This window comes from Bufo bufo, chromosome 1, assembly GCF_905171765.1.
Source record: "Bufo bufo chromosome 1, aBufBuf1.1, whole genome shotgun sequence".
NCBI classification, from domain to species: Eukaryota; Metazoa; Chordata; class Amphibia; order Anura; family Bufonidae; genus Bufo; species Bufo bufo.
In genome coordinates this window covers 808,748,059-808,769,961 of record NC_053389.1, presented here as the reverse complement: position 1 = coordinate 808,769,961, position 21,903 = coordinate 808,748,059, and the positions used below count along the sequence as shown (strand labels likewise).

At 43.9% G+C, this 21,903-nt stretch overlaps 1 protein-coding gene across 1 annotated transcript; it reads left to right on the top strand.

Annotated features, from left to right (window-relative positions):
* Nucleotides 1-479: 479 nt before the first annotated feature.
* Nucleotides 480-20,284, top strand: LOC120988830 (extracellular calcium-sensing receptor-like). Its single transcript, XM_040416564.1, has 6 exons — nt 480-809; nt 7,864-8,694; nt 16,155-16,382; nt 17,614-17,673; nt 19,150-19,285; nt 19,380-20,284. Exons 1-6 carry the CDS (start codon nt 480-482, stop codon nt 20,282-20,284), a joined length of 2,490 nt encoding a protein of 829 aa, XP_040272498.1.
* The last annotated feature ends 1,619 nt before the right edge of the window (nt 20,285-21,903 follow it).

Here is a 21,903-nt window from a genome sequence, read left to right as displayed (position 1 = left end):
GGGTAAATGATCCTAGGCCGTGAAAAGAATATTCAGATTTCCATGGGAGTAAAATGTAAAATTCTTTTGTGTGCATTTGACATCATTGACAAACTCCACCAGGTGGCCTGTTCTCCTAACTACCACTCAAACCTTTGGCCTGGAGAAGACTATGAGGGTAATTTGTTAACCAGAAATACACCAATATGAGGACCTTTACGCTGCAATCTGCGACTTCTCCCTGCTCACGCCAGGTCTAAAAAAGTGGATGTGGTGTGGCCTGGAAAGGGGGAAGGCCCATCTCATTTATCATTTTTATGCCTGGTTTAGGCGTAGAAAATGATCTAAATGTAAGCCAGCTAGGAGGCTGTCTTACATTTAGAAGCGACAGTGGAGACCGACGCCTCTTCTTAACTTCGGCAGATCCATGCCAGCACAGGGCCTTATTAAGACCGGCATCTAAAACGGCAGTCTTCACAAAGGTGCCCCTATATTTCTACATGATTTCAGGGAACATTAACCTCTATATTGTTCTCAGCTTCAGGTTAGAGAACTACCAGCGTGTCCAAGCCGTACATTTTGCTGTCGAGGAAATTTACAAAAACCTAGATTTCTTGCCAAATGTGACCATAGGATTCCAGATCTTTGACTCTTGCACAGTTCTCCAGAGAGCAATATCAGGAGCCCTGCAGCTGTTGAGTGGATATGAAATACCATTGCCGAATTATCAATGTAAGCAGGACGCCCGTTTGGCTGCAGTTATTGGACATTCTATATCTACATACACAATCTCACTAGCTCATGTACTAGGGCTATACAGATATCCACAGGTAAGTGATAATTATTACATGATCCTTTCCTAAGGTGCTCAAATCCCATTGGTTCTCTTGGACTAGGGTTTCCTCTAGTGGTAGCTGCAGGCAAAATCTCTAATTTAGTCCAGGCCCCGTAGGAGAAGAGAAATGTTGTACACCTGTATGGGGTGTACGCCTGTCACAGCCAGACAGTTGAGAAGCTCTGACAGGAGCCTTTCAGATCCTCCTCCTTGAATTTCTTTGTTTTGGTTTAGTTTCTCATCTCGTTAGTCTATCTCAGCTGTCATCCTGTTGGACTGATTACTGCCCTTTAAGTTCCTCCCCAGAATGCAGTAGTGTGCGGCTTATACAACTTCCTGGAGTGTGTGTGCATGCTGTTCCTTGTTCCCAGTCCACAGTCCCCAGTCGTCTGCAAGATAAGTTCTGTTTATGTATTTAAGATTTTCTGTTTTCTGGATCCAGGTGACCCTGACTCCCTCCGTGTCTGTGTAGGGAGCAAGTAGTCGTGTCCCCTCACTATTGTAGGGTCTTCAGGTGTAAGATAGTCGAGGTACGTGGATATGCGCCCATCCACCTTTGGGGTGGTCGCATATGCTGAGCAATAAGGGAGAGCGGCAGGTCTCATGCAGGGGTCTCCCTTTTGTTCCTTAGTTGTGGATCCAGTGAGTCATTGTTTATATTGTATTGTCTTGTTTCCTGTACACCATCCGCCAAAACCGTCTCAAGCATGGATCCGGTTTCACTTTTGGCTGAGCGCTTCCAGGGTCTTTCATTGGAGGTAGCTGATCTCCGTAAGACTTTTTCTCAGTTTCAAGTGACCGGTTCAGCTTGCGTTCATGGAGTTTGTTCTGAGCCTAAGATCTCGCTTTCGGATACGTTCTCCGGGGGTAGTGAGTATTTTGTGCGTTTTAGAGAGGCTTTCAAACTCCATTTTCGCCTTCTTCCCCATTCCTCTGGTGATGAAAAACGGAGGGTGGGGATCATTATATCGCTGCTCAGGGGTAACGCTCAATCCTGGGCCTTTTTGCTGCCGGAGGAGGCACGGCCCCTCCATTCAGTGGATGAATTCTTTTTAGCCCTGGGTCAGATATATGATGATCCGGATCGTATTGCTCTGGCTGAGTCTAGACTACGTCTGTTATGCCAGGGTAAACAATCCGCAGAGATATACTGCTCAGAATTTCGGAGATGGGCAGCTGATACTGGTTGAAATGATGCTGCACTCCGAAGTCAATTTTGCCATGGTCTTTTAGAGAGATTGAAAGATGCATTTGCCTTTCATGAGAGACCTACCTCCTTGGATTCTGCTATGTCTCGGGCCGTTCGTATTGACAGGCGTCTTAGAGAGAGAGGAGAGATCTCTCCTTCCTGTCATACTCAGTCCCGGGAGAGTGCAGCGGTCTCTTTCTGTGCGCAGGGGTCTCAGTCGCTGTCAGCTCCTTCTGAGCAGGAGCCCATGCAGCTGGGGTTGATTGCCTCTGACGATAGAAGATTCAGCCCGCATGGGAGGGTTTGTTTTTGTTGTGGAGGTATAAATCATTTGGCAAATGTTTGTCCCTCTAGGAGATTCAGGCAGTTTTCTGGGAGTAATAAAGAAACTAAAAGGAAAAAATCTTTTAAAAATGTTCCATCTGTTACTATTGGCAGGGTTGAGGCGGAAATTGAAGGTTTTCAGTTTGCTTGTAGTTCCCGTTTTGTCCTGCCTGCTAGGGTGGCGCTAGAGAGCAAAAGCATTTTTTGTGAGATTTTTGTGGATAGTGGAGCAGCTGTCAACCTCATTGATAATCAATTTGCAATAACTCATGGTTTCCAGGTATGCACTTTGGGAAAGGATATTCCTGTTTTTGCTATTGATTCCGCTCCACTTTCTCAGAAATCATTAAAGGGCATAGTTCACAATATCCGTTTAATTGTCAGTGATGCTCATGTTGAGGATGTGTCATGTTTCGTCCTTAGCGGTTTGCCTACTCCTCTAGTGTTGGGGCTACCCTGGCTCACTAAACATAACCCCACCATTGATTGGCAAGCGAGGCAAATAAATGGTTGGAGTGACTTTTGCAGAGAGAATTGCCTCATGACATCTGTTTCTGAGGTTTCTACTAAGACTGTACCACCTTTCCTCTCTGAATTTTCGGATGTCTTCTCTGAGAGTGGAGTTCAGGATTTGCCCCCGCACAGGGAGTACGATTGCCCTATTAATCTCATCCCAGGCGCCAAGCTGCCTAAATCTCGTTTATACAATCTTTCCCAACCTGTGAGGGTCGCTATGCGTGCTTATATCTCTGAGAGTCTGAGAAAAGGACACATACGACCCTCGAAGTCACCTGTTGCCGCTGGTTTTTTCTTTGTTAAGAAAAAAGATGGTTCTTTAAGTCCTTGTCTGGATTTCAGGGAGCTGAACAGTATCACTATTCGTGACCCTTATCCGCTTCCTCTGATCCCGGACCTGTTTAACCAGGTTGTTGGGGCTAAAGTCTTTTCCAAATTAGACCTAAGAGGGGCATACAACCTGGTCAGGGTCAGAGAAGGAGACGAATGGAAGACGGCTTTCAATACCCCTGAGGGCCATTTTGAGAGTTTGGTTATGCCTTTTGGTTTGATGAATGCCCCAGCCGTTTTTCAGCATTTCGTGAACAGCATTTTTTATCATTTAATGGGAAAATTTGTATTAGTGTATTTGGATGACATTTTGATTTTTTCTCCTGATTTCAAGACTCATAAGGAACATTTATGTCAGGTCTTGCTCATCCTGCGGGAGAATAAATTATACGCGAAACTGGAAAAATGTGTGTTTGCGGTTCCAGAAATTCAATTTCTGGGGTTTCTTCTCTCCGCTTCTGGTTTTCGCATGGACCCCGAGAAGGTCCGCGCTGTGCTTGAGTGGGAGCTTCCTGAGAATCAGAAGGCGCTGATGCGTTTTTTGGGCTTTGCCAATTATTACAGGAAATTTATTTTGAATTATTCCTCTGTTGCTAAACCACTCACTGATATGACCAGAAAGGGGGTAGATTTTTCTTCCTGGTCGGTAGAGGCGCGTAAGGCCTTTTCTAATATCAAGGAGAGTTTTGCTTACGCTCCCATCCTGGTACAACCTGATATTTCGTTACCCTTTATAGTTGAGGTTGATGCTTCTGAGGTAGGGGTGGGTGCGGTCTTGTCTCAGGGTTCCTCTCCTGCCAAATTGCAACCGTGTGCCTTTTTCTCAAAGAAACTCTCCTCCGCAGAGAGAAATTATGATGTGGGAGATAGGGAATTGTTGGCCATCAAGTTGGCTTTTGAAGAATGGCGCCATTGGCTAGAGGGAGCCAGACACCCTATTACTGTGTTTACTGACCATAAAAATCTGGCCTACTTGGAGTCAGCCAAGCGTCTGAACCCGAGACAGGCCAGATGGTCTTTGTTCTTTTCAAGGTTTAATTTTGTTGTCACGTTCCGCCCTGGGGTTAAGAATGTGAAGGCAGATGCCCTGTCACGTTGTTTTCCGGGAGGTGGGAATTTTGAAGACCCGGGTCCCATTTTGGCTGAAGGTGTGGTGGTCTCTGCTCTTTTTCCTGAATTGGAGGCAGAGGTGCAGGCAGCCCAGTCAGAGGCTCCTGATCTTTGTCCTCCTGGGAGGTTGTTTGTGCCTCTCGCTTTGAGACACAAGATTTTTAAGGAACACCACGATACGGTCCTTGCTGGGCACCCGGGGGCAAGAGCCACACTGGATCTCATCGCTCGGAGATTCTGGTGGCCTGCGCTTCGTAAGTCGGTTGAGGGTTTTGTGGCAGCTTGCGAGACTTGCGCTCGTGCCAAAGTCCCTCATTCACGGCCATCAGGTCCTCTCCTTCCCTTACCCATTCCTTCCCGTCCTTGGACACATATGTCCATGGACTTCATAACGGACTTGCCTCGTTCCTCGGGGAAGACTGTGATTCTGGTGGTGGTGGACTGTTTTAGCAAAATGGTGCATTTCATCCCTTTTCCTGGTTTGCCCAATGCTAAGACGCTGGCGCAGGCATTTATTGACCACATTGTCAAATTGCATGGTATTCCTTCAGACATAGTCTCTGATAGGGGCACGCAGTTTGTTTCCAGATTCTGGAAGGCTTTCTGTTCTCGCTTGGGGGTTCGGTTGTCATTCTCTTCTGCTTTCCACCCGCAGTTGAATGGCCAGACAGAGCGCGTCAATCAGAATCTGGAGACATATCTGCGCTGTTTTGTGGCGGAGAATCAGGAGGATTGGTGTTCTTTTTTGTCCCTTGCTGAGTTTGCTTTAAATAACCGTCGTCAGGAGTCCTCTGATAAGTCACCATTTTTTGGTGCATATGGGTTTCATCCGCAGTTTGGGACTTTCTCGGGAGAGGGGTCTTGTGGTTTACCTGATGAGGACAGATTCTCCTCGTCTTTGTCATCTATTTGGCAAAAGATTCAGGATAATCTAAAGAGCATGAGTGAGAGATATAAGCGTGTGGCAGATAAGAGACGTGTGCCTGGTCCGGACCTGAATGTTGGTGATCTGGTGTGGTTGTCTACCAAGAATATCAGATTGAAGGTTCCCTCCTGGAAGTTGGGTCCTAGGTTTATTGGGCCTTACAAGATCCTGTCTGTCATCAATCCTGTTGCCTACCGTCTTGATCTTCCTCAGACTTGGAAGATCCATAATGTTTTTCATAAGTCCTTATTGAAACCTTATGTTCAACCTATTGTGCCCTCGCCTTTGCCTCCTCCTCTGATTGTGGTTGATGGAAATCTTGAATTTCAGGTCTCTAGGATTGTGGATTCTCGTCTTGTCCGCGGTTCCCTCCAGTACCTCGTTCATTGGGAGGGTTATGGTCCTGAGGAGAGGATGTGGGTCCCAGTGACGGACATTAAGGCCTCTCGTCTCATCAGGGCTTTTCATAGGTCCCATCCTGAGAAGGTGGGCTCTGAGTGTCCGGAGTCCACTCGTAGAGGGAGGGGTACTGTCACAGCCAGACAGTTGAGAAGCTCTGACAGGAGCCTTTCAGATCCTCCTCCTTGAATTTCTTTGTTTTGGCTTAGTTTCTCATCTCGTTAGTCTATCTCAGCTGTCATGCTGTTGGACTGATTACTGCCCTTTAAGTTCCTCCCCAGAATGCAGTAGTGTGCGGCTTATACAACTTCCTGGAGTGTGTGTGCATGCTGTTCCTTGTTCCCAGTTCACAGTCCCCAGTCGTCTGCAAGATAAGTTCTGTTTATGTATTTATGATTTTCTGTTTTCTGGATCCAGGTGACCCTGACTCCCTCCGTGTCTGTGTAGGGAGCCTGTGGTCGTGTCCCCTTACTATTGTAGGGTCTTCAGGTGTAAGATAGTCGAGGTACGTGGATATGCGCCCATCCACCTTTGGGGTGGTCGCATAGGCTGAGCAATAAGGGAGAGCGGCAGGTCTCATGCAGGGGTCTCCCTTTTGTTCCTTAGTTGTGGATCCAGTGAGTCATTGTTTATATTGTATTGTCTTGTTTCCTGTACAGCATCCGTGACAACGCCATTGGTATGCTATGATTGATGGTTGGAAATCAAACCAAAAATTGATTTTTAAAGTTTTGATTTAATCCAATAAGTAATGCTAGTAGAAATTAATATTTGATACTTGTGCTATTATTTTATTTAGACAGTCGATGATTTTTATTAGTAAATATGTCTCCTTTCTTTTCTATGGTCTTGACTCAAAAAATCCTGTGAATGCCTAAGATGACCAACTTTTTAAAGAATCATGATATCACGATATTCTGTCACGAGATGTCTATCCCATATGTCTCTATGTATGGCCACCAAGTGGTTGTGATATTAATTGCAGTCTCTCAACAGTTTTGCTAGCATGTATTGTGTCATGAAGTTTATATCCTGTATATGTGTGGCCACCCATTGATTGTGATGTGAATTGCAGTCCTTAACCAAATTAGAGATAATGTAAGGGTGGATACATGTGTATAGCATTCATTGAATTATAATGTAATTTACAAAGTGTAGTGTGACACATTAAAGGTGTTCCCCAGGCATTATTTGAAATGGCCTCCAGCAACCTGTACTAGAATGTGAGCAGGATTGGTTGCCTCCACTTGCTGAGCTGCCTAGGGGGGTTAGGGGATGTGACCTCACTGCACTGTTCTACAATAGAAGGAAATGATGAGATCCTGCCTACGATATTCCATCATGGCTGAGCAGCCTGACAAGAATGCTCACCACTATGTGGTATATGCAAATGCCAGAGTATAGTGTGTAGTGACCACCTGCCACCTCATTCCTCTGCAAGTGGAGGTAACTAGTCCTGTTCACATTATAGAACAGGTTGCTGGAGGCCATTTTAAATTATTCCCAGAGAACCCCTTTAAAAGTGTAAATGCAGCCAAATGTACCTGTCTTATAGACATGTCTGAAGACTAGTGTTGACCGAATCGAGCTTCAGATACAAGATCCAAAGTAGATTCGTTCAAACTTTGTTTGAATACTGTACGGAGATACGTCTCCGTACTGCATTGAAATATATGGGCTCTTGCGAGGGAAATTTGTTATCACCGAAGTTTAGCAATAACAGTCAATAACTTCAGACTTCGATTTTTAAACTTGAAAACCATTTTAAAATTTGGATCCAAAGTCGGCTTCGGTACCAGCTGGTACCTGGGTACCGAAGTTGACTTCAGATCCAAGTTTTAAAATAGTTTTCAAGTAATAGAATTGATGGCCGAAGTTATTTAACAAAGTCTCGTGAGACTTTGGTGATAACAAATTTCAACTCGCAGGAGCCTATAAATTGTAATGCTGTACATAGAGCATTAAAACAAAGATTTGAATGAATCAACTTCGTATGTAGTGGATCTTCACCAGTAATATCACCCTTGGCAATGCATATGGTAAAATCCACAGAAAAATCCACCTGTTACTCATGCAGGTTTGTGCTACAAATTTGTTGCAACAATATTCACAGTGGATTTTTCCTACTCATTTTTCCTATTCATATCCTGTGGAAAGATACCCCACCGAAAAACAAACATTTTAAGCCTCTCATAACGACTATTAGTGTTCCTGAACACGGTTCTCACTTGATGATATTCTGGAATTTTCCCACAGATCAGTCACTTTTCCACAAGTTCTCTCCTCAGTAACCGCATTCAGTTCCGCTCATTCTTTCGAACAGTTCCCAGTGATGCCTTCCAGTCTCGTGGCCTAGCACAGCTGGTGTTGAACTTTGGATGGACCTGGATTGGTCTAGTGGCCATCGATAATGACTATGGGCAGCAAGGAATCCAAATGATCAAGAGGGATATAATAAAAGCTGGGGCTTGTTTGGCCTTCACAGAGAACATAGTCTCCAGTCGACAAGATCGAAACACCCCACACATTGCTCGGGTGGTTAAAGACTCATCGGCCACAGCAGTGGTCATCTTCTCTACCGATATAGACTTAGCCTATGTGCTGGATGAGATGTTGCGGCAGAACATCACAGGGAAAGTTTGGATTGCCAGTGAAGCTTGGGCTACTTCGCCTTTCTTGTCAGTACTTAAATATTCAAGACTTCTTTTTGGGACAATTGGTTTTGCCCTTCATAGTGGAACTATGCCAGGATTTGGAGATTTCCTCAATAGGATCAATCCATCCATGGTCGTAGGAAGGGAATGGATAAAAATATTTTGGGAAGAAGTGTTTGGATGCAAATTCCTTGATGAAAAAATTCCCAAAGTCCATTCAAACTCATCGATAAAAGAATGCACAGGTCAAGAAAGTCTGGAGAATATCCAGAACAGTTACAATGACATCTCTGGTCTGAGGGTAACATACAACATCTATACAGCAGTTCTTGTGATAGCAAAAGCTCTGCATGATTTAAGTAAATGCAAGAAAGGAGATGGACCATTTCTCAATGGAACATGTGCTGATATTGAGAACTTCAAGCCATGGCAGGTTAGTGAATTCTCATACGCACAATAGGACTTTAACAATGTTCTTACCAACATGGCTGTGTTCTTCATTTACATAGATGTTATTTTTAGAAATTAACAAACTTTATGGATTTGAAGGTGATCCGATTTTTTTATATTTTAGTTTCCTGTATAAATGGGTGAAGATAGACAATGGAAGGGAGAAGAAAACTGGCGACAGACACTTACAGCATTGGCTTATTTATTTGAAAACATGAGTTCACAAGGCTCTCATAAACATTAGGTGGCCCCTTTCTCCATGGTGCACAGGAACTAATCCTCTCTGCACTGATAGCCACTCGCCCCTCCCCTTAATTGACAGGACCAGGCATCTCGTCTGGCTCTGTAATTTCACGCCCGTGCTATAAATTACTCTATTGAAGCATGCACTGTAGATCTGCTTCTGCATCTAAAGTATCGCAAATGACTACTGCACATGAGCCAATTATGTCATCCTCTACCCGAATGAGGTTGAGCACCTTCTATTGTGTGGGGAATTATGTAATTGACACATCTGCAAATGCTTAAGAAGCATAGCTACAGTACTACACCTCTTGGCTTAATCCCTGCAATATATTATAGTCATGATTATACATATAGACAATATACAGCATGTAGACAATAATGGTACTTCAGCAAAAAATCCAAATCTTTATGGCTGTGGAAATGTGGGAAGGTGTAAAAATGTACCCCTGAAAGCTAAAATTACAGGGGTCATCCAACTTTAGAGCATTTTTAACTGTGGGCAGTACTGCTTTGTAGCTGTTAAAAAACTCTCCTGTCTTTCCTTTCTGGCTCCCAGACTCCCTTCACTGGTCTTCCAATCTCTGTCCTGTAAACTTCCAGACAGGTGTTGTTGACATGTGAGCTGCTGTGGCCAATGACTGCCCTAAGCTGAAATGTGTCTCCTAGTGGCACATTACTCAGCAGTGTTGTGAGGCTTGGAGACACATTATCACTAAGGCCAATAATTAGCTGCAATGGTGCACCTGACCCCATCCATCCAGAAGTTTACAAGTTGTGCCTGGAAGACTTGTTAATAAAGCCAGAGAGACTGGGATTTAGAATGGAGTTTACATTTAAAAAGGTTTCAAATCAATACAGCCCCTTTAAAGGGGTTGTCCACCTCCCACAGCAATTTAAGTTTTGTCCCCGATTGTGCTCAGCCAAATGAAAGAAAGCCACTTACTAATCCGGTGCTCAGTTCCAGTGCCGAGGGTCCCTACTGCATTTCCCAGTAGACTGGAAGTGTCCCTTTTGTTGTTACATGCTGTCACGAGAGTGTCATGACCTATTACTGACCCTGTTGTGCCTGGGGTCAGAAGGTCGCAGAGGGGGGGCTACTCGCTTGGTTTTAAGAGATCGCTCCATGACCTAGTGGTGGGAATGGATTCCGGTGCAGGTTTTCCTGCTTAGGTTTGCAAGCCTTTTTGTCCCATTTAGGAATCTGTAGCTTTTCCTTAAAACTGTTCTCTATCAGCCACTACTAGCTACTATATATTCTCCCTTTCTGCTTCCCTTGTTGACAGTTATAGACCTTCCTTCCAGATCTTCTATTCTGACCTCAGGCGGACAACTGTTGCTGTGGAGCCATTGCAACTGGAGCTGTTGGATCTCCGGTTCACTTATGTGGTTGTCTCGCTTCAGGAATTGTTGATTGTGTTTGTGTTGTTTGTCCTTTCCCTGTTGTTACCCTAGGTGTAAGGGGGGAAGACTAATGCTCCCACCACCCTATTATCTACCTAGGGTTTATTTCAGGGTAAGCCAGGGACGAGGCACGTGATAGGCGTATGGGTTAGCAGCCCATCTAGGGACGTCAGGCCAACCACGTGCCAGGTGAGCTAGGGGTCACCACTCCTCCCTCTCCCTAGTGGAAGGGTACTTCTCTTCCCTCCCCTTAGCTCCACACGTCTGTTACCTGCCATCTCAGACGTGATACATGCTCCACAACAGCGGTTGACTGGTCTCATCGGTCTCATGATGTCACGGATGATGTTGCAGATAGCTGGAACTTATGAATGAACATCCGACTGTCTTGATCCAAAACTAAGCAGCATATAGGTGAGCCCTATAAAACCATAAGAGCTCTCCCTAAATGCTATGCCCATGCAAGGGTCTCAATGGTAGACGATTGCATGCCCACGTACCTAAGACTGTGTGACACCTGAAAACCCTATAATAGTGAGGGGACACGACCACCGGCTCCCTGCACTTAATAGGGACGGAGTCAGGGTCACCTAGAATCAAGCCAGCAAGGAAACACAATACATGAAAAGACTTATCTGAGCAAACAGCAGCTGCAGCCTCTAGCAGTGAACACTTCATCCAGGAAGTAGTATAAACCGCAAAGTGAGGCAGTATGGGAGGGAATATAAAGGGAGATGATTAGTCTAAATAGGTGACACCTGGGAGAAGGAAAGGAGATGACAAATTGAAACCAAAGAAAAGAACGTCATGCAAGAGGTAGAGAAGGACGTCTGCCAGACCTTATCACAGAACTGGCGGTGCCAGTACCCCTCTCTCTACGGTTGGACTTCGGACACTCAGAGCCCACCTTCTCAGGATGAGACCTATGGAAAGCCCTGATGAGACGAGTGGCCTTAATGTCCACAACTGGGACCCATATCCTTTCCTCAGGACCATAACCCTCCCAATGAACGAGGTACTGGAGAGAACCGCGGATAATGCGAGAATCCACAATCCTAGAGACCTGAAATTCAAGATTACAATCAACAATAATCGGAGGAGGAGGCAAAGAGGAGTGTACAGTGGGTTGGACATATGGTTTTAATAGGGACCTGTGAAAAACATTATGGATCTTCCAAGTCTGAGGAAGATCAAGACGGAAGGCAACAGGATTGATGACGGACAAGATCTTGTAAGGCCCAATAAACTTAGGACCCAACTTCCAGGAGGGAATCTTCAGTTTGATATTCTTTGTAGACAACCACACCAGATCACCCACATTCAGGTCCGGACCAGGCACACGTCTCTTATCCGTCACACGCTTATATCTCTCACTCATCCTCTTCAGATTACCCTCAATCTTTTGCCAAATAAATGACAAAGACAAGGAAAATCTCTCCTCATCAGGTAAACCAGAAGACCCCTCTCCAGAGAATGTCCCAAACTGCAGATGAAACCCATATGCACCAAAAAATGGTGACTTATCAGAGGACTCCTGGTGACGGTTATTTAAAGCAAACTCAGCAAGGGACAAAAAAGAATACCAATCCTCCTGATTCTCCGCCACAAAACAGCGCAGATATGTCTCCAGATTCTGATTGACGCGTTCAGTCTGACCATTCGAATGCGGGTGAAAAGCAGAAGAGAACGACAACCGAATCCCCAAGCGAGAACAGAAGGCCTTCCAGAATCTGGAAACAAATTGTGTGCCCCTATCAGAAACGATGTCTGAAGGAATGCCATGCAATTTAACAATGTGATCAACCAACGCTTGCGCCAAATTCTTAGCATTGGGTAACCCAGGAAAAGGAATGAAATGCAGAATTTTGCTAAAACGGTCCACTACTACCAGAATCACAGGTTTCCCTGAGGAACGAGGCAGGTCCGTAATGAAGTCCATGGACAGATGTGTCCAAGGATGGGAAGGAATGGGTAACAGGAGGAGAGAACCCGATGGCTGTGAATGAGGAACCTTGGCACGAGCGCAGGTCCGCAGGCTGCCACAAAACCCTCAACCGTCTTACGAAGAGCCAGCCACCAGAATCTCAGAGCAATGAGATCCACTGTGGCTCTACTCCCCGGGTGCCCAGCAAGGACAGTATCACAGCTCCTCAAAAACCTTGCGTCGTAAAGCGAGAGGCACAAACAACCTCCCAGGAGGACAAAGATCAGGAGCCTCTGCCTGGGCTGCCTGAACTTCTGCCTCCAAATCAGGATAAAGAGCAGAGACGACCATCCCTTCAATCAAAATGGGACCAGGGTCTTCAAAGTTCCCCCCTCCCGGAAAACAACGTGATAGGGCATCCGCCTTCACATTTTTAACCCCAGGGCGGAACGTGACAACAAAATTAAACCTAGAAAAGAACAAAGACCATCTGGCCTGTCTCGGGTTCAGACGCTTGGCCGATTCCAAGTAGGCCAGATTCTTATGGTCGGTAAACACGGTAATAGGGTGTCTGGCTCCCTCTAACCAATGGCGCCATTCCTCAAAAGCTAATTTGATGGCCAACAACTCCCTATCTCCCAAATTGTAATTTCTATCTGCAAAGGAGAGTTTCCCTGAGAAAAAGGCACACGGTCGCCATTTAGCAGGAGAGGGACCCTGAGATAAGACCGCACCCACACCCACCTCAGAAGCGTCCACCTCAACAATAAAAGGTAGAGACATCAGGTTGTACCAAAATGGGAGCAGAACCAAAACTCTCTTTGATACTACTGTAGAAAAGGCTTTAAGCGCATCTACCGACCACAAAGAAAAATCTACCCCCTTTTTAGTCATATCAGTGATTGGCTTAACAACAGAGGAATAATTTGAAATTAACTTTCTGTAATAATTGGCAAAACCCAAAAACCGCATCAGCGCCTTCTGATTTTCAGGAAGCTCCCAATCAAGCACAGGGAGCTCCCCATCAAGCACAGGGAGCATTCATCAAACCAAAGGGCATAACCAAATTCTCAAAATGACCCTCAGGGGTATTGAAGGCCGTCTTCCATTCGTCCCCTTCCCTGACCCTGACTAAGTTATATGCCCCTCTTAAATCCGACTTAGAAAAAACTTTAGCCCCAACAATCTAATTAAACAGGTCCGGGATCAGAGGAAGCGGATATGGGTCACGAATTGTGATACGGTTCAGCTCCCTGAAATCCAGACAAGGTCTTAAAGAACCATCTTTTTTCTTAACAAAAAAAAACAAACTGCGGCAACAGGTGACTTCGAGGGTCGGATGTGTCTCTTTCTCAGGCTCTCAGAGATATAAGTACGCATAGCGACTCTTTCAGGTTGGGAGAGATTGTATAAATGTGATTTTGACAGCTTGGCGCCTGGGATGAGATTAATAGGGCAGTCGTACTCCCGGTGAGTAGGCAACTCCTGGACACCACTCTCAGAAAACACATCCGAAAATTCATAGAGAAAAGATGGCACAGTCTTGGTAGAAACCTCTAAAAGAGATGCCGTGAGGCAATTCTCTCTGCAAAACTCACTCCAACCATTTATTTGCCTTGTTTGCCAATCAATGGTGGGGTTATGTTTAGTGAGCCAGGGTAGCCCCAACACTAGAGGAGAAGGTAATCCGCTTAGGACGAAACATGACATATTCTCAACATGAGCGTCACTCACAGTCACACAGATATTGTGAACTATGCCCTTTAACGATCTTTGAGAAAGTGGAGCGGAATCGATAGCAAAAACAGGTATATCCTTTTCCAAAGTGCATACCTGGAAACCATGCGTTATTGCAAATTGAGATTGACAGCTGCTCCACTATCTACAAAAATCTCACAAACAATGTTCTTGCTGTCTAGCGCCACCCTGGCAGGTAGATGAAAATGGGAACTAAAAGCAAACGGCAAACCTTTAATTTCCGCATCAACCTTGCCAATAGTAGCAAATGGAAAGTTTTAAGAGTTTTTTTTTTTTATTACCCTCAGAAAACTCCATGAATCTCCTAGAGGGGCAAACATTAGCCAAATGATTTATACCCCCACAACAAAAACAAACCCTCCTCTGAGAGCTGAATCCTCTACTATCAGAGGCAAGGAAACCCAGCTGCATGGCCTCCTCCTCAGAGGGGATTGAGAGAGACAGAGACCCCTGTGCACTGAATGAGACAGCCCCACTGTACTTGGGCTGAATATGACAGGAAGAAGTAGTCTCCTTTCTCTCTCTAAGACGCCTGTCAATATGAACAGCTAGAGACATGGCAGATTCTAACGAGGCTGGTCTCTCATGAAAAGCAAATGCATCTTTCAATCTTTCCGAAAGACCATGGCAAAATTGACTTCGGAGTGCATCATCATTCCAACCAGTATCAGCTGCCCATCTCCGAAATTCAGAACAATATATCTCTGCGAACTGTTTACCCTGGCATAAAAGACGCAGTTTAGATTCAGCCAGAGCAATACGATCCGGGTCATCATATATCTGCCCCAGGGCTACAAAAAATTCATCCTCCGATCGGAGGGGCCGTGCCCCCACCGGCAGAGAAAAGGCCCAAGACTGAGCGTTATCCCTGAGCAGCGAGATGATGATCGCCACCCTCTGCTCCTCATCACCAGAGGAATGGGGAAGTAGGCGAAAATGGAGTTTGCAAGCCTCTCTAAAACGAACAAAATTCTCACTCCCCCCGGAGAACATATCCGGAAGCGAGATCTTAGGCTCGGAACAAACTCCATGAACGCCAGCAGAACCGGTCACCTGAAACTGAGACACAGTTTTACGGAGATCTGCTACCTCCAGCGAAAGACCTTGCATGCGGTCAATCAAGGCTGAAACCGGATCCATGCTTAAGACGGTTACGGCGGTTTATAATGTCATGGATGATGTTGCAGATAGCTGGAACTTATGAGTAAACGTCCGACTGGCTTGATCCCAAACTAAGGAGCATATAGGTGAGCCCTATAAAACCTAAGAGCTCTCCCTGACTGCTATGCCCATGCAAGGGTCTCAATGGTAGACGATTGCATGCCCATGTACCTAAGACTGTGTGACACCTGAAAACCCTATAATAGTGAGGGGACACGACCACCGGCTCCCTGCACTTAATAGGGACAGAGTCAGGGTCACCTAGAATCAAACCAGCAAGGAAACACAATACATGAAAAGACTTATCTGAGAAAACAGCAGCAGCAGCAGCCTCCAGCAGTGAACACTTCATCCAGGAAGTAGTATAAACCGCAAAGTGAGGCAGTATGGGAGGGAATATAAAGGGAGACGATTAGTCTAAATAGGTGACACCTGGGAGAAGGAAAGGAGATGACAAAGTGAAACCAAAACAAAGAACGTCATGCAAGAGGTAGAGAAGGACATCTGCCAGACCTTCTCACAGAACTGGCGGTGACACATGCTGCTTAGAGACATGCCACCTCTGAGGATATTGAATGGCTGCAGCAATACCTCTGATGGATGGTAGGTCAGACTTTCAGACCACAGGGGACAGCAGTTGGGACTGGACCTTCGGCACTGGAATGGAGCATGAATGAATAGGTAAGTGGCTTTGTTTTCTTTTGGCTAAACACTTTTGGGGCCATAACTAAAATTTCTGGGCAGTTCAGAAAGCCAGTTTAAAGGTTTTGTACAGGATTAGGGCATCATGGCATCTTTCTTCTAAAGGGTTGTTTCTGGTATCTGGTAGCTCAAATATATAAACTTTAAGGGTGTTGAGCTAATGGTTTCCAAATGCCTTTAAGGGGTTGCATTTCTGTAAAGTACTTCTATATATGTATTTAGATGATCGATCCCACATCATTTCCATACAGCTACTACAGTACGTGAAGAAGTTACGTCTGAGCATGTCCAGTGGAAGACAACTCTTCTTCGATGAGAATGGAGATCCACCTGCCGCATACGATATAGTGAACTGGCATCTGAGTCCAGAAGGAAAACTCCAGCAGGTCAAAGTGGGAAGTTATGACACCAGTATAACCAGTGGAAACGTCTTCATTATTAATACCAGCCATGTGCAATGGGGAACTAAAGACCACGGGGTGAGTTGGTGGGGAAATATATTTTGGATTTTCCTGTACAAATTATCAAGCCCTTTTCAATATGACGGTATTCAATTCAGTCTACTTGATGTTTCAGCTCCTCATTGTTTTCACAATCTCTGCTGGTTTTTAGTAAATGGAAACAACCATTTTCATAGAGCCAAAGCTGAATACTCACAACCTCATGCTACAGATGAGCATTTTGTTATAAGAGTGAGCTCTGGTGCACTGTAACGAGCCATGCACTTGCACCAGTGGGACGTGATCAGCACAAATATGAAAATGTCGTTTTTGATCCCTTTAGTTGAATAGTCATTTCTTCAGATTTGATTTGGGAGAATTTCTCCAGGCCCCAGACCACTTACCACTAAGCTATAGCATTAACATATAGAGAAGAATGTTTTTTCTGGTGTCTTTATCTTTATAGTCATATATTGTGCCTGTGAATAAAGCAGTAACATGTATATTAGCTTTCTAAACATAGAAATTCACTCTTCTCAATCTGGTAAGGCTACAGTATGTATACAATGTATATATATATATATATATATACGTGTATATATATATATATATGCAAAGCATAGGGCTCATGCAGATGACTGTGTGCTGGCCATGCCCGTGCTGCGGACTGCAAATTGCGGTCTGCAATGCACGGGCACCAACTGTGTGCCTGCTGTCTGTAAACACAGACCCATTCACTTCAATGGGGTCCGTGATCCGCATCAGACGGTCCTGCATGCACTACTTTTTTGCGTTGCGGAGGCATGGACATAAAACCCACAGAATCACTCCGTAGTGCTTCCATGGGCTTCTGATCCGTGCCTCTGTTCTGCACCGCACTGTATTTTCTGGATTGTGGACTCATTCAAGCCGGCCACAATACAGACATGGCCGGCACATAGTCATGTACAGTCGTGCTTTAGGACACAGCTCTGCCCTCAGCATGCTGATGTCTAACCCTGTCATGGGAGGGGGAGTGTGCAGTGCACAGGGGATGTAATAACTGCAGTGCTCCAAAGATTCAGCCACACCCCCTGGTGCTCCAACTTGCGGATTTGCATGTGAATAAAAACTCTGATATAAGGTATCTTTTAAATCAGCATGATGAGCTCTACAAGGCAGTATGCTTGGTTTAATAGGGTTGGTCATGCTGACTAGTGTTGGGCGCGAATATTCAAATAGCGAATATAAATCACAAATATCGGCACTTCGAGAATTCGCAAATATTTAGAATATAGTGATATGTATTCGTAATTTCATCAGTAACCTCCCTTCTTGCTTGTGGGCCAATGAGAAGGCTGCAATGTCTTTGTCTGAGCTTATCAATATCCCTAGCAACCAATAGGAAAGCTGCCTACTTTTTACTATATAAGAACCTCCCCGGCAGCCATTGTAGGCAGTATTTTGCAGATCTGAGAGAGAGAGAGCAGTGTTATTGCTGTGCTCTCTGCTTTCCTGTGTCATTACAATAGATAGTTAGTTAGTTAGTTAGTTAGTTAGTTAGTTAGTTTATATATACAGTATAATACAGTCAGTGAGAGATAGTCAGTGTAGGTTAGATAGTGATATAGTGTAGCTGATAGGTTCTGCTGTCCATACATACATGCTACATACATAGAGCTGTGATGTCACAAGTTCACAACAATACTTAGTGCACCAATTACTAATAAGTAGTCAGACCTGTTAAAATGTGAATTTGCATGTATTGCGCCAAAATCTGCGCATCATTAGTGCCGATTTCGCAATCGGGAATATATTGGAGCACTCTATCTGCATATAAAGCTATTGTAATGTTCAGCCGTGCCGACCATTTTCTCAGCAAACGTCTAGCAGCTTGAAAAATGTAACTATAGTGACCCACGCCTGTATTTTGCGTGCATTACGCGAATATTACTCTGCTGATTTTTCGCGGTCAAGAAAATAATCTCGAATTTGCGAATATAAGACGAATATTCTACCAAATATTCGCAAAATTTTGTGAATTCGAATATTGCCCCTGCCGCTCATCACTAATGCTGACAGAGCCTCTTTAAAGTTCTTCCGATTTGGGTAGCATCAATTCGTACCTGAATCAAATTTGTAAGTCCTGAAATGAATTTTAGGAAATTTGCGTATCTCTACTCCGGATGTGAATAATAGTGGAGAACAGTTTTTTATTTTTCTTTAATGTGCAGTACTCTAGATAGTTTTATTTAAAGTTAGACGGATAACCCTTCTAAGGCTTCATGCAGACGACGGTATCTGTTTTGCGGTCAACAAATCGCAGATCAGATCCCGGCTATTAGCATGCCAACATATTTTTTATTTTTTTTTACTCATGTAGAAATATCCTATCCTTGTCCACAGAATGGACAAGAATAGAACATGTTATATCAGTAGAACGGACATACTGTGTGCTGTCCGCATCTTTTACAGCCCCATTCAAATGTATAGGTCCACATCCAATCCACAAAAATGCTGACTGGATGAGGACCAAACATACGGTCATGTGCACGAGGCCTTAGCGTTATAATGGCCCACTGGCTCCACTGTATCAATAAACATTTCCTGTGTTGGTGCATCTAGAAGATAACATATGTATTTATACAGTGGGCAGAGTAGGTTATGACACCACTCACTGTGGGATGATCAATGATGTGATGATGCAGAGCAAGTAAAATTTTAAGTAAAAAAAAATTGTATTTGGGGATTGGCACCAATTTTTTTTAATTTTTTTTTTTTGCTTAATGCCATGACCTTGTAAATTTATTGTCCCTGTTCTCTAAAAAATCCTTCCAAGGTACCTGTTTCGGTTTGCAGCCCAAGTTGTCCAACAGGCTTCAGGAAAGCAGCCAGTATAGGCAAACCTTTGTGCTGTTTCCAGTGCATACGATGTCCATCTGGAGAGATATCCAACAAAACAGGTAGGAAACAAACAATATTTGTCCATTCACATCACATCATAGGACTTTAGACTTATGTAATATTATGTTTTGAACCTTTTTTTTTTTTTAACAGATGCAATACAATGTACCAAATGCCCATGGGATATGTGGCCAAATCCAACCCATGATCATTGTGTTCCAAAGACTAAAGAATACCTTTCATATGAAGATCCTCTAGGCATAACTTTAACGGCAACAAGTATCTCCTCTTCATTGGTTCCTGTGGCGATTTTCGTACTTTTTATTCACTACAGAACGACACCCATTGTTCGAGCCAATAATTACTCCTTAAGCTGTCTTCTCCTGTTGTCATTATTGCTCTGTTTTCTTTGCTCTTTAGTCTTCATTGGTTATCCCCATCATGAGAAATGTATTTTAAGGCAAGTGACTTTCGGTGTTGTATTTGCACTTTGTGTCTCCTGCATCTTGGCCAAAACCATTATGGTTGTCTTAGCTTTTAAGGCCACAAGACCTGATAGTCAGCTAAGAAAATGGACTAGCCCACGTGTATCATATCTCATAGTCATCTCATGTATCATTATTCAGACCTTTCTTTGCATTATGTGGTTGTCATTCTCTCCTCCCTTTTTAGAAGTCAAATCAGAAACTAATTCGGCAGTACTAATTATTGAGTGTAATGAAGGTTCCTCTTTGGCTTTTTGGAGTATGCTTGGATACCTTGGTCTCCTGGCCTTCATAAGCTTCATTGTTGCATTCTTGGCCAGGAGACTTCCAGACAACTTCAATGAGGCCAAATTTATCACCTTCAGCATGTTGGCATTTCTGAGTGTCTGGATGTCCTACATCCCAGCATCTCTCAGTTCACGAGGGAAATATATGGTGGCCATGGAGATCTTTGCTATCCAATCATCAACCTGGAGTCTGGTGATTTGCATGTTCCTTCCAAAATGTTTTATTATTGTATTTAGACCCAACATGAACTCAAGAGAGAAACTGATGGAGAAACCGAATATGTGATTAGTTGACAATTGCAAAGTTCCAGATTTCTACCTCTTTTTCAGTGTTTCATATAAAATATGCATTTTAAGTCATGCAATAAATGATTGTGATATTAAAACTTAAGATTATTCTTTTTTATAGTCTCATTCTTACTTTTATTAGTATCAGTTGTATATAGACGGTTGTGTTTAAATAATTCAAAGGCTACTACTATGTTATGAAAAATTTCCTCTTTTATTTGGTCCATTTAAAGGGGTTGTCCCAGAATGAAAAATTTTCACCTATCCACGGTGAGACACTCAGCTATCTCCAACAGTCCCACTGAGTTTGTATGGAGTAACTGTTTGCATGCTCACTCTCTGGTTCATATTAAGAGGGGATATGGGAGCCCTGTTCTTGTGATTAGTAGAATTCTTCATGGTCGGACATTCACCATTCAGACACAGCAAAAATAAAGGCTTCTAAATTAGAAATTTGTAAATTAACCAATTCTTAAAGTTAGTTAAGGTCAATGGAGTGATTTAAAGGTCTGAAGCCCAATGCCATTTTTGGATCATTCTCACTCAACTACTATGTGCCAATTAAACTGTTAATCCTCTTTTATGTGTCGGAATGGCCATGGAGCCACCAATATAATATCACCTGGGTGTGCCTTCTTCCACATCACTTTCTATAGTTGTACCCTAAACAGTAGAAATTATTACTTTCAATCATTCTACAGCTAATGGTTCTGCTTAACTATCCAAAACCCAATCAAACAGTACTACATTATTGGCTGGCTAGATCTTAGAGTTCAGGCTGTACTAGGCACTTATCTAGACATTTATCAAACTGGTGTAAAGTAGAACTGACTTAGTTGTGTAGTGCCCAAGAACAGGGGTACTTTTAAGTCTGGATATTTGGGGACATTTGCCTAAAGCCCCTATGCAAAGTTATAAACGTATTACTTTATTTCACTTGAAAGGGTTGACGTGCACTGACTTATACTGTGTAACTGCACTTTATATGTATGCTGTGATATATATCCTGTTCAGTTGCACTGTATTTGTGAGGTTTGGTGAAAGGGTTAATGAATACTAAGAGACTTTTCGGACTTTCAAGGAGAAGCTGGGAATTTTCCACAGCTATCATAGGCTTTAAAGAAGAGCATGTTTCAGAGGGAAAAAGCCAAACGCTGTTTACCATCAAAACTATATAGACTGACCTTGTGACTGTCTGGTTCAGCTATATTATGTCTGGAAACTTGTTTTTGTCTGGAAAAACTGCTGTGTCATTGCCATTGAGTGTCAATGAAGCTCTAATGTAAGTCTATGCCAGATGGAAGTGGTAACTTTGTAATTGTTTGTGCAGAGTTTCTCCACACCCCTCCAGGTTCCAGTCTAGCTAGAAATGGTATATAAGAAGAGCAGTCAGAGCCCCTAGTGTTCTGCAGTTAGGGACCAGTGTTTGGAGAGGAGACACATGCCAGTCTGCATGAGTGACCAGAAGAATGGGGATGGTGAGCCTCAGACCATGTGTCACCAGCCCTGTGACCAAGAAGCCACCAGGACTACATCACGTTGTAACACATCAACGGTGTCCGGGGGACCCAGCGTATCGTCGGGGCCCACCCCAAACCCAGCCACTGCAGTTGCCCA